General features: G+C 44.0%; 1 protein-coding gene across 1 annotated transcript; it reads left to right on the plus strand.

Annotated features, from left to right (window-relative positions):
* LOC306785103 (interferon-induced protein with tetratricopeptide repeats 1-like) lies at nt 1–12,770 on the plus strand (the record flags this gene model as incomplete). The annotated part of the gene is made up of 2 exons (XM_079279328.1): nt 1–32; nt 11,480–12,770. The coding sequence occupies 2 exons, from the start codon at nt 1–3 to the stop codon at nt 12,768–12,770; spliced, it is 1,323 nt and encodes a 440-aa protein (XP_079135454.1).
* Between the last annotated feature and the right edge of the window lie 397 nt (nt 12,771–13,167).

Consider the following 13,167-nt stretch of genomic DNA (forward strand, 5'->3'; position numbering starts at 1 on the left):
ATGGAAGAGGACGAAGAGGGCAGAAGAAGAAGGTGACGTTAAATGAGCTCTTGACAAATCTCAAATGATGGAAAACGATGTACAAAAAACATGATTGTGTCATGTATTACCTTAAAGAACGATAGTCTCCTCATTGGTATCGGCTGCTATTTTGTGAATTATTTTATAATGTGGGGTTATATATTATGTCTCCTCAGGACTGGAGCATCTCTGCATAGAATAAACGCAGTCAGCAGAAACCGTGTTGGTGTTCTACGTTTCTAACACCATCGGTTACGATGAATCTCAACGTTTCAGAACCAAAAACACTTCGTCAACCTCGTCTTATGCTTGCAACAAAGCACAATGCCACGTTTTTGGTTCGGTTCATGTAACAAAACCACTATGCAATGGAATGCAACAAGGTAACATATGTAGCGCGACAACGTAGCGCGACAACGTAGCGCGACAACGTAGCGCGACAACGTAGCCCGACAACGTAGCCCGACAACGTAGCCCGACAACGTAGCCCGACAACGTAGCGCAACAACGCAGCGCAACAACGCAGCGCAACAACGCAGGGCAACAACGCAGCCCAACAACGCAGGGCAACAACGCAGCGCAACAACGCAGCGCAACAACGCAGCCCAACAACGCAGCCCAACAACGCAGCGCAACAACGCAGGGCAACAACGCAGCCCAACAACGCAGGGCAACAACGCAGCGCAACAACGCAGCGCAACAACGCAGCCCAACAACGCAGCCCAACAACGCAGCGCAACAACGTCAGTCTGCCCCAGGGCAGCTGTGGCTACAGACGTAGCTTACCATCACCGGTATGACTGGGCGAATGGTGTGCATGGATCCTTGTAAAGCGTCTTTGAGTACTTAGAAAAGCGCTATATAAAATAAAGGATTATTATTATTATTATTATTATAACAACGCAGGGCAACAACGCAGCCCAACAACGCAGCCCAACAACGCAGCGCAACAACGCAGCGCAACAACGCAGGGCAACAACGCAGCGCAACAACGCAGAGCAACAACGCAGCGCAACAACGCAGCCCAACAACGCAGCGCAACAACGCAGCCCAACAACGCAGGGCAACAACGCAGCGCAACAACGCAGGGCAACAACGCAGCCCAACAACGCAGGGCAACAACGCAGCGCAACAACGCAGCCCAACAACGCAGGGCAACAACGCAGCGCAACAACGCAGCGCAACAACGCAGGGCAACAACGCAGCGCAACAACGCAGAGCAACAACGCAGCGCAACAACGCAGCCCAACAACGCAGCGCAACAACGCAGCCCAACAACGCAGGGCAACAACGCAGCGCAACAACGCAGGGCAACAACGCAGCGCAACAACGCAGAGCAACAACGCAGCGCAACAACGCAGCGCAACAACGTAGCCCAACAACGTTGCGCAACAACGCAGGGCAACAGGCTTCTTCAGGAGTTTCAGCGTTAGCATTAGCTTACACCAACCAGTAACAGCTAATGAAATCATTTCAGTTGACAAACTCTCTTTTCATTCTTTCAATCGTTTGCTTATTGGGGGCAAACGGTCAATTATCAAGAAAATCATGTAATTTGGTTTTCTAGAGAAATTTGGATTACTGTGAACCGTGTAAATGCAATAACTGAACTATAACCTTCATTTGGTTGAGGTTACAGTCGATTGACAGACACAACAGAAAGGTCAGAGGGGAGAAAGTAAAGACAAAAAGAGACACTCCAGCAGAGAGGCAGAGTATCGGTAGACGAAAGAAGAAATGTCATAAGAAAGGATGAGATACAGGGTGAAAGAAAAAGAGAGACACGAAAAGACCGAGACGGACAAAAAAAAGAGGAGAGAGAGGACCAGCGGGAGACAGAGAACAGGAAACGGGGAGACAAGAAACCCAGAGAGCAGAGAAAGAAAGCGGAAGGGAGCGTGTTACTGGTGGCAGACTGTCACGGAGTTAATGGGGTTTTGCCACTTCCTATCATCCCGCTGCCTTTTGAACCGTGGCCTTTGCATACAGAAAGATCATTAACTCTCAGCTCTGCCTCCTCCAGGGGCCTTCGTCTCCTCCTCGTCTGCGGGACGACTCGTGAGCCTGTTGCCTCCATTTAAATCTCGCACTACATGCTTCATGTAACAACGCACCTTCATTCGCAGCCTGAATCCCAAATCGGGGCTCTGTGTTCACATCATGAGGACTCTGGTGGATCAGAGGAGGAGGACTCTACTGTTTTTGCTGTTGTGCTACAGATGGACCATTGTGCATCCCTGTGTTGCATAATGACATTAATGATCTGGAATACTGGGGAAGATTTTCCAAACAGCAGGAATTAGATTTCAGATGGACGGACAAGAGAAGAGTTCTCATTTCTATCTTTTGAATTCCCTCAGACAAAATTGTGATGATATTTGTTTCCGTTTTGGCACCGTGGCACCAGTAAACGTATGAGCATCAGCTGTCTGCAGTGTTTCCACACAGACCACAACACTGGATCACTTTGATGCCGAAGAAAACTTAAAAACGTGACGTTTTTAAGGGAAAATTCTGTAGTTTTAAGGAACGTCTTTTTGATTTTTAAACTGATTTATGCAGTTTTATTCTCAATGGACCTCAGTCATAATAATAATCCTCGGAAAATCAAACTGATTCTGAAAATGTGTCTGTGGAGTGTGTTTTATGCAAATTGCGCTGAGGGTTCTAAAGAGCCATAATTGCAGCTGCTCCAGTACAAAAAAGCCAAATCAGTCACCAAACCTCCCGTTTTCACACCACCTCTCTCTCCCACGCCCCCTCGGAGAGCCGGAAGCCTCTGGTCTGATTTATTGATACCACTACAGTATTACATGTTTGTATTCATGTAACAAGCTGTTTAACTGTACTGGGATCAATATGTGTGTGTGTGTGTGTGTGTGTGTGTGTGTGTGTGTGTGTGTGTGTGTGTGTGTTAAGGAAGTGAGGGAAAGAACAATCTCACTTCATCCATTTGTTCTCTCTTGTGCGTTCATGGCTGTGGGCGTGCACGGCGTGTGTGGGCGTTGGGTTGGAGCGTGTGCACGTTGCCTTTGTGTAAGTCCTCTATGCATTCCTGCAGCATTGTTTTAATGAGATGTTGATGGCGAGAGACAACCACGTCAAATCTGTTGAAGAGAGAAAGAAAGCACAAAGAAAACTAGAATTGCTGCCTCGCGGTTGTACGTCTGTCCAAAATGCCGTCACTTCATCCTGTTAGACCAGTGGCTCTCAAACTGTGGGGCGCGCTGGTATTACAGGTGGAAATGAAGAATGTTTGTATTTCTAATTTTTTATTTTTTTTCAGTAATTAATAAATACATGGCGAAATGCCTGTACTTTCATGTAAATGTTACGTTACGCCGTTAACAGGTTACGCTTGCGTGACGGCCATGATCCTTGGCGACTCACGTGTGTGGCTTAGTGTTCCAAATGAAGAGACATTTGGCGGGAACAGAAAAGCAACCGCAAGCGAAGCATCCGAGACGAACAGCGAGCAGCAAGAAGAAGATGTGACGAGGCCGCTCTGGCTCTGCTTCACAGTGAACACGGGAGGAGATGAGCAGAGACCCGTCTGTGCTTTATGTCTAAACGAGCTGCAGATAGTATGAAACTTCTTTTGTTTAGCTATTTTTTGCCAAATTGTAGTTGTTTTTTGAAGATATAACTTTATCTGCATTGTTCTAACAAAGTGATTGCACATTTTATTTGTTTTGTCTGATGGAGCAATCTGGTTGACTTAAAAGTGATTGCAATTTTCTTTATTCTATTATTTGAAAAAGCACAGACGGAGGAGTCACAAAATGTTGTTTCAATAAAAATTCAACATGGAGCATTTAGTTGGGGCGGTGGGGCATGAACATCTCTCTCTCTCTCTCTCTCTCTCTCTCTCTCTCTCTCTCTCTCTCTCTCTCTCTCTCTCTCTCTCTCTCTCTCTCTCTCTCTCTCTCTCTCTCTCTCTCTCTCTCTCTCTCTCTCTCTCTCTCTCTCTCTCTCTCTCTCTCTCTCTAGCGTGGCCAGCAGATGTTTGCCGTTAATTAACAGGCTGATGCGGCAGATGCAGAGGTCGAGAGCTTGATGCCGTTCACATCTGGCCCCTCACTGGGTGCCAGGTTATTAAAAGAAAGAAGAGAAGGTAGCGGGTTCTGTGCGCTGGTCCTGAGGATAGTGCATGGTGGGAAATGCAGCCGTGGGGTACCGGAGAGGTCGGAGCAAAGCACTGTGGCCAATTAGCGGCTCAACAAGAGATGAACCCATCTGTTGCCCTTCTCTGAATTCAATCTGTGACATGTCACTCCATCTGCGTGCACCACACATACGAATGCTCTCCATGGAATCACGTCCGTGAGGTTTGAAGTCAACGTAAGTGGGAAGTTTATGATGTTGGCTACTTCCCTCGAGGTGCGTTTTTGTTTTTGTTGTGCACAATAATCAAAACGTCATCTTGTGATTTTTTTTTTTAGAAAGATAAGAGTGATTTTTACCTCCGCAAGGATCATGCATTTGTAATCATAAAGTTCAGTTGGAATGTTTTTAATTCAAAGGAACATAAGTTGCTATGCTGTGATTGGACAATTGCTGTCCAGGGGGGAGGGGTTTAGTGATGGGGGGTTGGGCTGCATGTGACGCAGAAAAACTATGATTGCACTGCAATGCTTGTCAAAATGCCTCCTCCTCCATGCACACACACACACACACACGCACGCACGCACGCACGCACACACGCACGCACGCATGCACACACACACACACACACACACACACCTGTTCTATGGGAGTCATTATCATGTAAATAGGAGAGGCCAAACAGAGGACCCACCTCGTGACCCCCTTTCTCATTTAGAGAAACGAGATGCTGGAGGTGGAACATCAGAAATGACTTCCTGAACCGTATCATTTCATTCAGTTCAGCTGGAAGATCCAGCGTTAAAGACTCATTGTGTACTCCTCTAAATCATGCACACACACACACACACACACACACACACACACACACACACACACACACACACACACACACACACACACACACACACACACACACACACACACACACACACACACACACGCACACACACACACACAATATCCATTGATGTCTGACTGCAATCTCTAAACAAACAGACAGAAGAGCAACGCTGTGGGTTTGTGTGTGACTGACTGTGTGCATGCAGCATGTCAACATGTGTGCATGAGTCATCTGTCCGTGACGGCATTGATGCAGAGGACATCACTCCTCCATTGTCTCTCGTTGGCTCTCATTTCTCAGCTGCAGACACGACGTGCCAGACGGCGCGGCGTGCCGGGCGCCTCCGCTCAGCCGGAAGCAGCTCCTCCCACCGCGTCCTCCTGCTTGGCGCCGAATGTGGCGTCGGCGTGTGAGCTTCAAGTGAAGCCTGATTGCAGCCGTTGATTACACTAATTAAGGCACGCAGAAGAAGTTTCCTACAGAAAAGGTACTTTCAAATATTTGTTCTAGATTTTCAAACTTCGAAACGGGTCAATTTGACCCGCAACATAACCGGAGGGATAACATGAATATAATATCCATCATAATGTATCAGATGCCAATGTACAATCGTTTGTCCGACAAGCAGTCCAACACTCTGAGAAATTAAATTTTCAATCATATCTGATAAACAAAAGCAGAACATCGTCACGTTTTGTCCTCTTTGCCCGGTAACACGGACTTCAGGCCAGCCAATCAGCTGCTTCCAATCTAAAAACTCTATTTCAGACTCTTTTGTCGTCTCTTATCAAGTAAAAATCATTATTACTGCAGCTTCCTTTTTAAATGACACTTTATTGATTGAGTGTAGGCAACACAGAGACACTGTACACATGAAAGGCTAAATGAAGTTGTCCAATAACTTTATGAGAGGAAAATGATAACTGCTGGTTCTGGCCTCAGTATTTGTCCTCGTGTCGTGTTCTGGGTTTAATTAAACAACTTTTAATGAACGATGAATTGCTCCTGAACAAACTTGCCTCTTCATATTCAGATCCTGTAAGAAACAGCACTGAATCAATTCAATGCCATTTAACGAGGACGCTGCAATAATATTGGCGAGTACGACTTCATAATAGACGACAAGAGAGTCAAATAAAGTTCTTTTTTGATGGAAGGAGCTGATTGGCTGGTGTGAAATGCATGTTGCCATGATGCCAATGGGCAGGAGGCACAGGTAGAAATGTGATTTATATCGCAGTAGACGATTGACTGCTACATCGTCGTTGTTTTTACGTGGAAAGTCATGATGTGGAAGCGCTCCACACACAGGATAATCCTGAATCAGCATTTTTATGATTCATCTGTTTTATTTGATGTAGAATAGTTAAAACTCCAACCAGTGAATAAACTTGAAGGATTTTACATGCGATAGCTTCGTGGCGTCATTGTCATGACAACAGAGCCATGCAGCTATAAAGTCAAAGGTCAACATAAATCAACTCTTTCTCATCACAAGTCTCAACACGACAGCCTGAAATATTCACCCAAATAGTTTAAGAAGCCTTCATTTAAATCAATAAGTTGATAATATAATGAATCATTGCAGACATATCATTCAGTGTTTGTGCCCATTGGCAGTTTATTCAATCAGTTGTGGGAGAAACATGACTTTGTAACAGTTATATATTATGCTCATTATTTATAATATGTTTGTTTCATTTAGCTCTCCTTAAATTGATCCGCTGGAGCAAACACGCAACTTTTACTTTGAAGGTGAGCTGTCTGTTTACAGCTCTCGACTTCCTTTACTCAATTGTCATGATTAATCAAAAGATCTCGTCATTTGTCATTTTGTATGAGTTATTTTCTTGTAATTACAAAACAGTAAATCATAACTCTTAAGGGAAAATTGAGTGACCAAAGTTGATGAGTTATGTTTCAGTTTGATCAGATGTAGGTTTTCAATCCCGGGAAACGAAAGTGAAGGGAAGACAGGTCACGAGACGCTCAGAAGCCTTCAGAGGTTTCTCAACACCTTGAAATTCCTTTCGATGTGAAGGTGCAGCCATAACAATGTGGTATCTCGGGTTTGAATCCTTCACTCACAACAGGATCAAGTTCTTCAAGATGAAGAGAATAACCGGTCTAAATTATGGAAGGGAATTGCATCCAAAACAGGCAACATATGAACACATTATCTCGTCATTATGAGTTCGCCTACTGTCTTGAAATTACAAGATAAGATCTCGTGATAATTAAATAAGAGAAGATAGCCTGTTCGGTAAAGGGCAGAAGATATTCACAGATCAATAACTCGTGAGCGAAACGTTAAAACACAAACGATGCCACTTTGCAAGCGTTCTGAGGTCGACAACGATCTCCATCCTAATTTTCATCAAAACGAGCCGTCCTCCAAGCTGCACAAATAATATCGGTTGCTATGTGCAGCCGGCTGCGAGAGTGAGTGCACAAGGAAATATTCAATAACTTAATTTATCATGCAGTGTAGTGTGACCAAACTCACTTCATACATCAATGAGCTCCTCCTGGTTATGCTGCATCAACGATTTCCTTTTCCCTGGAGGATGGTGGGTTCATCCTCGGCTACGACCAATTGTATGTCTTCCAGTCCATTCGTGAAATACTGGACCCCAAGTTCCTCCGTGGTCTGCTTTACAGCAGCCCACTGCTCCTGAAGCCATCTGCTTTAAATGCAGAGGACACATCTCAGGTATGCACCTGTATGTATATGACCAATGTAATAAGGGTTACCTTCTTTAGTTTAACCACGAGGAGACCATTGATGTGTGAAGTGATTTTGGTCACACTCCACAGCATAATAATGAAGTTATTGAATATTTTTGTGAAATGTCTACTCCCTTTTGTAGACGGTTCCTGCGCACTCTTGTGCTCTTTTCTTTGTGTTTTATCAACGCTTCGCTTCTGAGTTACTGATCGGAGAAGTCCGGATCTGAATATCTTTCAGACTTTGCCGAACAAGGCTACCTTTATTTATTTATTCATTTATTTATTTTTCAGGGACAATGCACACTAATCAACAGTTACACTGTGAGTGAGCCAGAGAGGCTCATTTCCATCTGCTGTCCCCGGCCAGATGTTTCAAGGCAGCCGAAAATAACAAAATCTCAAATAGAAACGGAGTTAAAATTCAGAGAGAAACAGACAGCAACATACAGACAAAACCGAAACACAGCAAAAGAAAAGTGAACGACATTAAAGCAGAGCAGACGTAACAGGTTTCAGCATGCGTCACGCAGAACAGCACATGTAACACTGAAGCACTTCACAGACACAGCAAACAATGGAAAATAGCAACGCTGATCAAGACTAATGCACGTATCGATGAAACAAGCAGCACAGACAGCACATCAATGCTGGCACACCTGATCGGCAACAAGTCATTCCTTTAAGTGATGCTTGAATGTTCGGTACGTGTTTTGTGTGCGTGTGTGTGGTGGCACATACGCACACAAAACACACAGCCACCACACACACCTTAACTTTTCTCATGATGATGAGATCTTTTGTCATAAGTGTGAGTTATTTTCTTGTAATTACAAAACAGTAAATCATAACTCTTAAGGGAAAATTGAGTGACCAAAGTTGATGAGTTATGTTTCAGTTTGATCAGATGTGTCTGTAGGTTTTCAATCCCGGGAAGCGAAAGTCAAGGCGACGACAGGTCACGAGACATTCTTCCATTCGATGTGAAGGTGCAGCTACAACAATGTGGTCAGTTGATGAGTCATGTTTTAGAATCGTCAGACGTGGCTGTCGGCTTCGATTCCTGGAAACGAAAGTCAAGGAGCGTTTCTAAAAGACAATAGAAGAAATGCTACTCAAGTGCCCGCCTCTACACTTCGGTTCCACGTGATTGTGAACATTTAAAGCTGCGTGCTCACCAACGTCTTCACATTCATACCAACGAAGCCAAAGCGGCATCAAGAGCCAAAACCAGCCACACCAGCTTAGAGAAGTTACAGAGTTGAGGAAACAGCTACATGATGAGGTGAGTAGTTGTTTCTGCATTTCATATCATTGTTGGAGTAAATAATCACCCAGCGAGCATTTTTCTGTTGAGAAGACGTTTTTTCACCGACTATTTGAAGACATTGATTGAACGTTTGGACCAGATTTCAACGGGATTTGCAAACTGAACATTGTGCTAATAATAGTATATCATCATTTTAGAGGCTTACTAAGAAACCACATCCACATTTCTCAGTTGAAAGCCAGTATTGCAAATCCCGTTGAAATCTGGTCTGAACGTGAACGTTTATTCAATGTCTTCAATAGTAGTTGAAAAAACTTTCCCTTTTGAACCACTTTTAAACATCACCGTGTTTTAAACATCTTTTAAACGTAATATACAAACAATATAAAGTATTATACTGTGTAATATCCAAGTAAGCATCTTTCCGGTGAAAAGGCGTTTAAAAAACGACTATGGTCACAACTGGTAAATATGTTTTTCCCATATTTTATTTTATTTTTTACCGATGTCCACCTTGAATATATGGCAGACCTTCTGAAACCGTGTTACAACCCTTACTGGTTTTAAAACCTACTGGTTTCCCGACCGTCCGTGTGTTGCGTTCGCTTAACAGCAGCAGCTGTTTTCTGCCTCTGTCGCCAGATTCGTCACACATTCACAAAGATATTGCTGGAGATCTAAAAGCCACGTCTCATATCCATTGCGGGGATTACGATTGTATAAGTGAGCACTACATCACAGCCACGTATGAAGACATACATTGAAGAAAATATATTTATGGGCGTCTCTAGGGGTGTAACAAATACAAATGATTTGTTTCCTGTGTCACTTGGTCTTCTTTGTCCGTTAAGTGGAATGTGTTGATGTGTTACTATGACTACTTATTTAATTGCTACATATTGAACTGTGAACATTACACACATGTTTACTGTTGGCCCATGCTGCTGTAGCTACAAGCTAACGCTACCAGCTAACATGCCAATGCTACAAGCTAGCAGCCTCGCCCGCACCGTGAGCATAAAAGTATATTAATGGTGCTAATTTCGGTTTGCAATATTGGAATCCAGTAGTTCAAGTACTTACAGAGTATGTCGTTGGCGTGCAGCCTCACGTTTGTTCCGTCAGCTCGTTCTATTCGCTCCTCGAGTCCTGTGCCGAGTATCCAGAAACAGTGCATGTTTCAAAGTTTTAGAAGATTTCTGAGCCTACGTTCCTGTGCATGCGTGTTCGAGCAGAAAACACAGTCGCATTTTACGCGAACATAAAATATTAACATTATGGATCCTTCAAGTCATTGATGATGTATTCAAACACTGCTGTTCAGTCCGATTTTTGGTACCTCCTTCCTTCATTCCCTCCTTTCTGTCTTTAGGCTAAGACTTTCATCCCTCCTGTGTTTCTTCAGTCTTGCCTTTCAGTCAGGGGCTCGGGGATTTAAAACCCCTTTTTTTTAAACAAGTATTACTCATCGGTTGTGTTGTGAGAAAAAACTTTATCTCCCACACTCAGAGCGGATTTAAGAGGACAACGAAAGCTCTCAAGAGGCGTTTAGTTATATCAAAAGAAATAGGTTTATTATCAACAGAGTTATTCAGCCCAGCAGTTATACGTGCACGGGTCACTAATAGCTTCACTCTCAGAGATCCACCATAAGCACACACTTGAACATAGCAGCGTGATGATTTATGTAGGGTTCCTCTTATGGAAGCCCATTGGTCAAAATCAAAGAAGCAGGCGGAGCGTGTTTGTACACGTAAGCCACCTGGGTGGAGCCTGGACAAATCCGTCCACACTGGCCCGTCCCAGAAGGCGTCGTCATCTGTCAGTGTGTGGTGGAATGTTGTAGAGTGCGGGGGGGAAAGTGGAAACTGCTAGGGCGTTGTCTCTTTCCTGTATCTCACTCGTCTGTTGTTCTTCCTTTAACTAAAATGGCGGCCTATCCCTTGTGACGCAGTTAAGTCAGTAACTTTCCACTGCTGCTCCCTCGCCCTACCGTCTCATATGAGTATTGCCTGAGTAACCATTAAAGCTATACAGCTGCTATAAAGCTATTTTATCCCTACTAATTGCAAACAACAATTGTTTTCCTTCTTTACTTACTTTCCTCTTCAACCTTACTTTTTCTTTGCAGCTGTCTGTTGGTCCATATTTCTTTCTTCCTCCTCTCATACTTCCTTCCTTATCCATTACTTCTTTTATTGCTCCTTCCTTATTTCCTTTCTGACCATTCAATGCATCCTACTCATTTGCATCCCCCCATCCTTCCTTAATTCCTATTTTTTCCCCTTTTTCTTGCTGCCTTTCAAATCAAACCACCGTACACAACCATACACAGTATGTGTCGTGAAATGTTGTGTCCAGATCAAGGAAGCAACAGATTCAATGCTCCTTACTCTATTTCTATCTTCCTCACCATGAAATGAACAATGCTCATCCAAACATAATACGCATCTGAGCATATTGTATTGACCTCGTGATGTGTTTTAATATTTGTCATTTTTATTCCCCATCAGTGCTGCTCAGAGTCAAACAACACTGGTCTCAAAACTGGAGGCCCTGCAATGTCACTTTACCTGGGATCTGGTCCCCAGCAAGAACACTTTTTTACGTCTCAGGGACATGCTGGTAGACATCGGCACGGAGGAGGGAAACAGCTGGCTGGGTCACATTTACAACCTGAGGGGGTTCGTTCAGTACAAGCTGGGCTTCACCCAAGACGCCCAGAGTTTCTTCAACAAGGCTGCAGAGGCCTTCCGCCAGATGAGAAAAGCAGACGACGGTCCCTGGTTAGTGGTGAACTACGGGAACCTGGCTTGGCTGCACCACCACCTGGGAGACCAAGCAGAGAGCGAGGCTTACCTGTCCAAGGTTGAAGCCCTGATGAAGAAACACCCATCTCCATCGCAGGACGAGCTCCATGCAGAGATCTACGCTGAAAAAGCCTGGACCCTGATGAAGTTAAGCACAGACGGAGAGCTGGTTGCAGGTTACTTCCAGAAAGCCATCAGGATGCAGCCGGACATGGTGGAGTGGAACACCAGTCACGTCTTGGGGTTAGCGAGTGCTTTTAAGAACAGCGACACAGGGCTGGAGGCTGACCTCTTGGAGAAAATGAGAGTCGCCAAGGAACAAGATCCAGAGAACTTGTACCTCGCAGTTCACTACCTTGAGCAACGCGCAAAGAAAGGAGAAAGAGTTGAGGATGAAACACGCGAGTTAGCCAAAAAGGTTTTGAGAAATCCTGTCAGCAGCTACAGTGGTTGGAAAGCAATACAAAGGGTTTACAGAAACTATGTATCTGTTGATGAGGCCCTTGATTTGGCGGAGGAGGCTCTGGAACACCATCCAGATGAGCGTTATCTGAAGAGATGTGCCGCACTCACTCTGAAATGGAAGATTTTCTGGGACAGTCGCACACAGAAAAGCATGATAGACAGAGCAATCCGTCTCCATCAGGAGGTGATTACTCTTTACCCCGATTCTTTATTTGTGAAAGTAGACCTCGCAAACATCTCCGCAAAGTCCAACCCGGCTGTAGCTGAGCAGATGTACCAGGAACTGCTAAAAAGTGATCTGGAACCTGCAGACAAACAGCTGATTTACAACAACTACGCAAGACATTTAAACTACAAACAACGGGATCTGAACAAGTCAATTCATTATCACATGAAGGCAGCAGCGATACCGCACCAATCCCACAATCGTGAGAGCAGCATCAAAAGTCTGGAGAGGTTTAAAAATAAAGGCAGGAACCCAATGAGGAGAGAAATAGAGGAGTTTCTGGAGAACCTGCAAGAGCCATAGTGGTTTCTTAACAACACTGGTCCTAAATCTGGACAAAATAAATGTGTTGCATTGCCTCAAACAAATCTGAGAATACTTATTAATTGAGCTGTATCCTTTATAAAGGCAGGTGTCTGCAAGTTTTTACACTTTAGAAGAGAAAAGCTTTAAAAAAAAAAGAATTAAAAAACCCTATTTATTCATTGGAAGTAGTACACTGGATTACGTACACTGAATCATTCGATATTTTAAACAACATCCACTGTGGACATGTCTAAATGTCATTAGCATTATTCAACATCGCATCACATAACAGGAATATTTATTATATTCCTGTTATGTGTTTTTTCCCTCTTAGCACTGTATTTTAAGTTTATGTAAGAACATTACTGTTACTTCTACTATTCGTATGTAAAAT

The sequence above is a fragment of the Melanostigma gelatinosum genome, assembly GCF_949748355.1.
Source record: "Melanostigma gelatinosum genome assembly, chromosome: 11".
In the NCBI taxonomy this organism is placed as follows: domain Eukaryota; kingdom Metazoa; phylum Chordata; class Actinopteri; order Perciformes; family Zoarcidae; genus Melanostigma; species Melanostigma gelatinosum.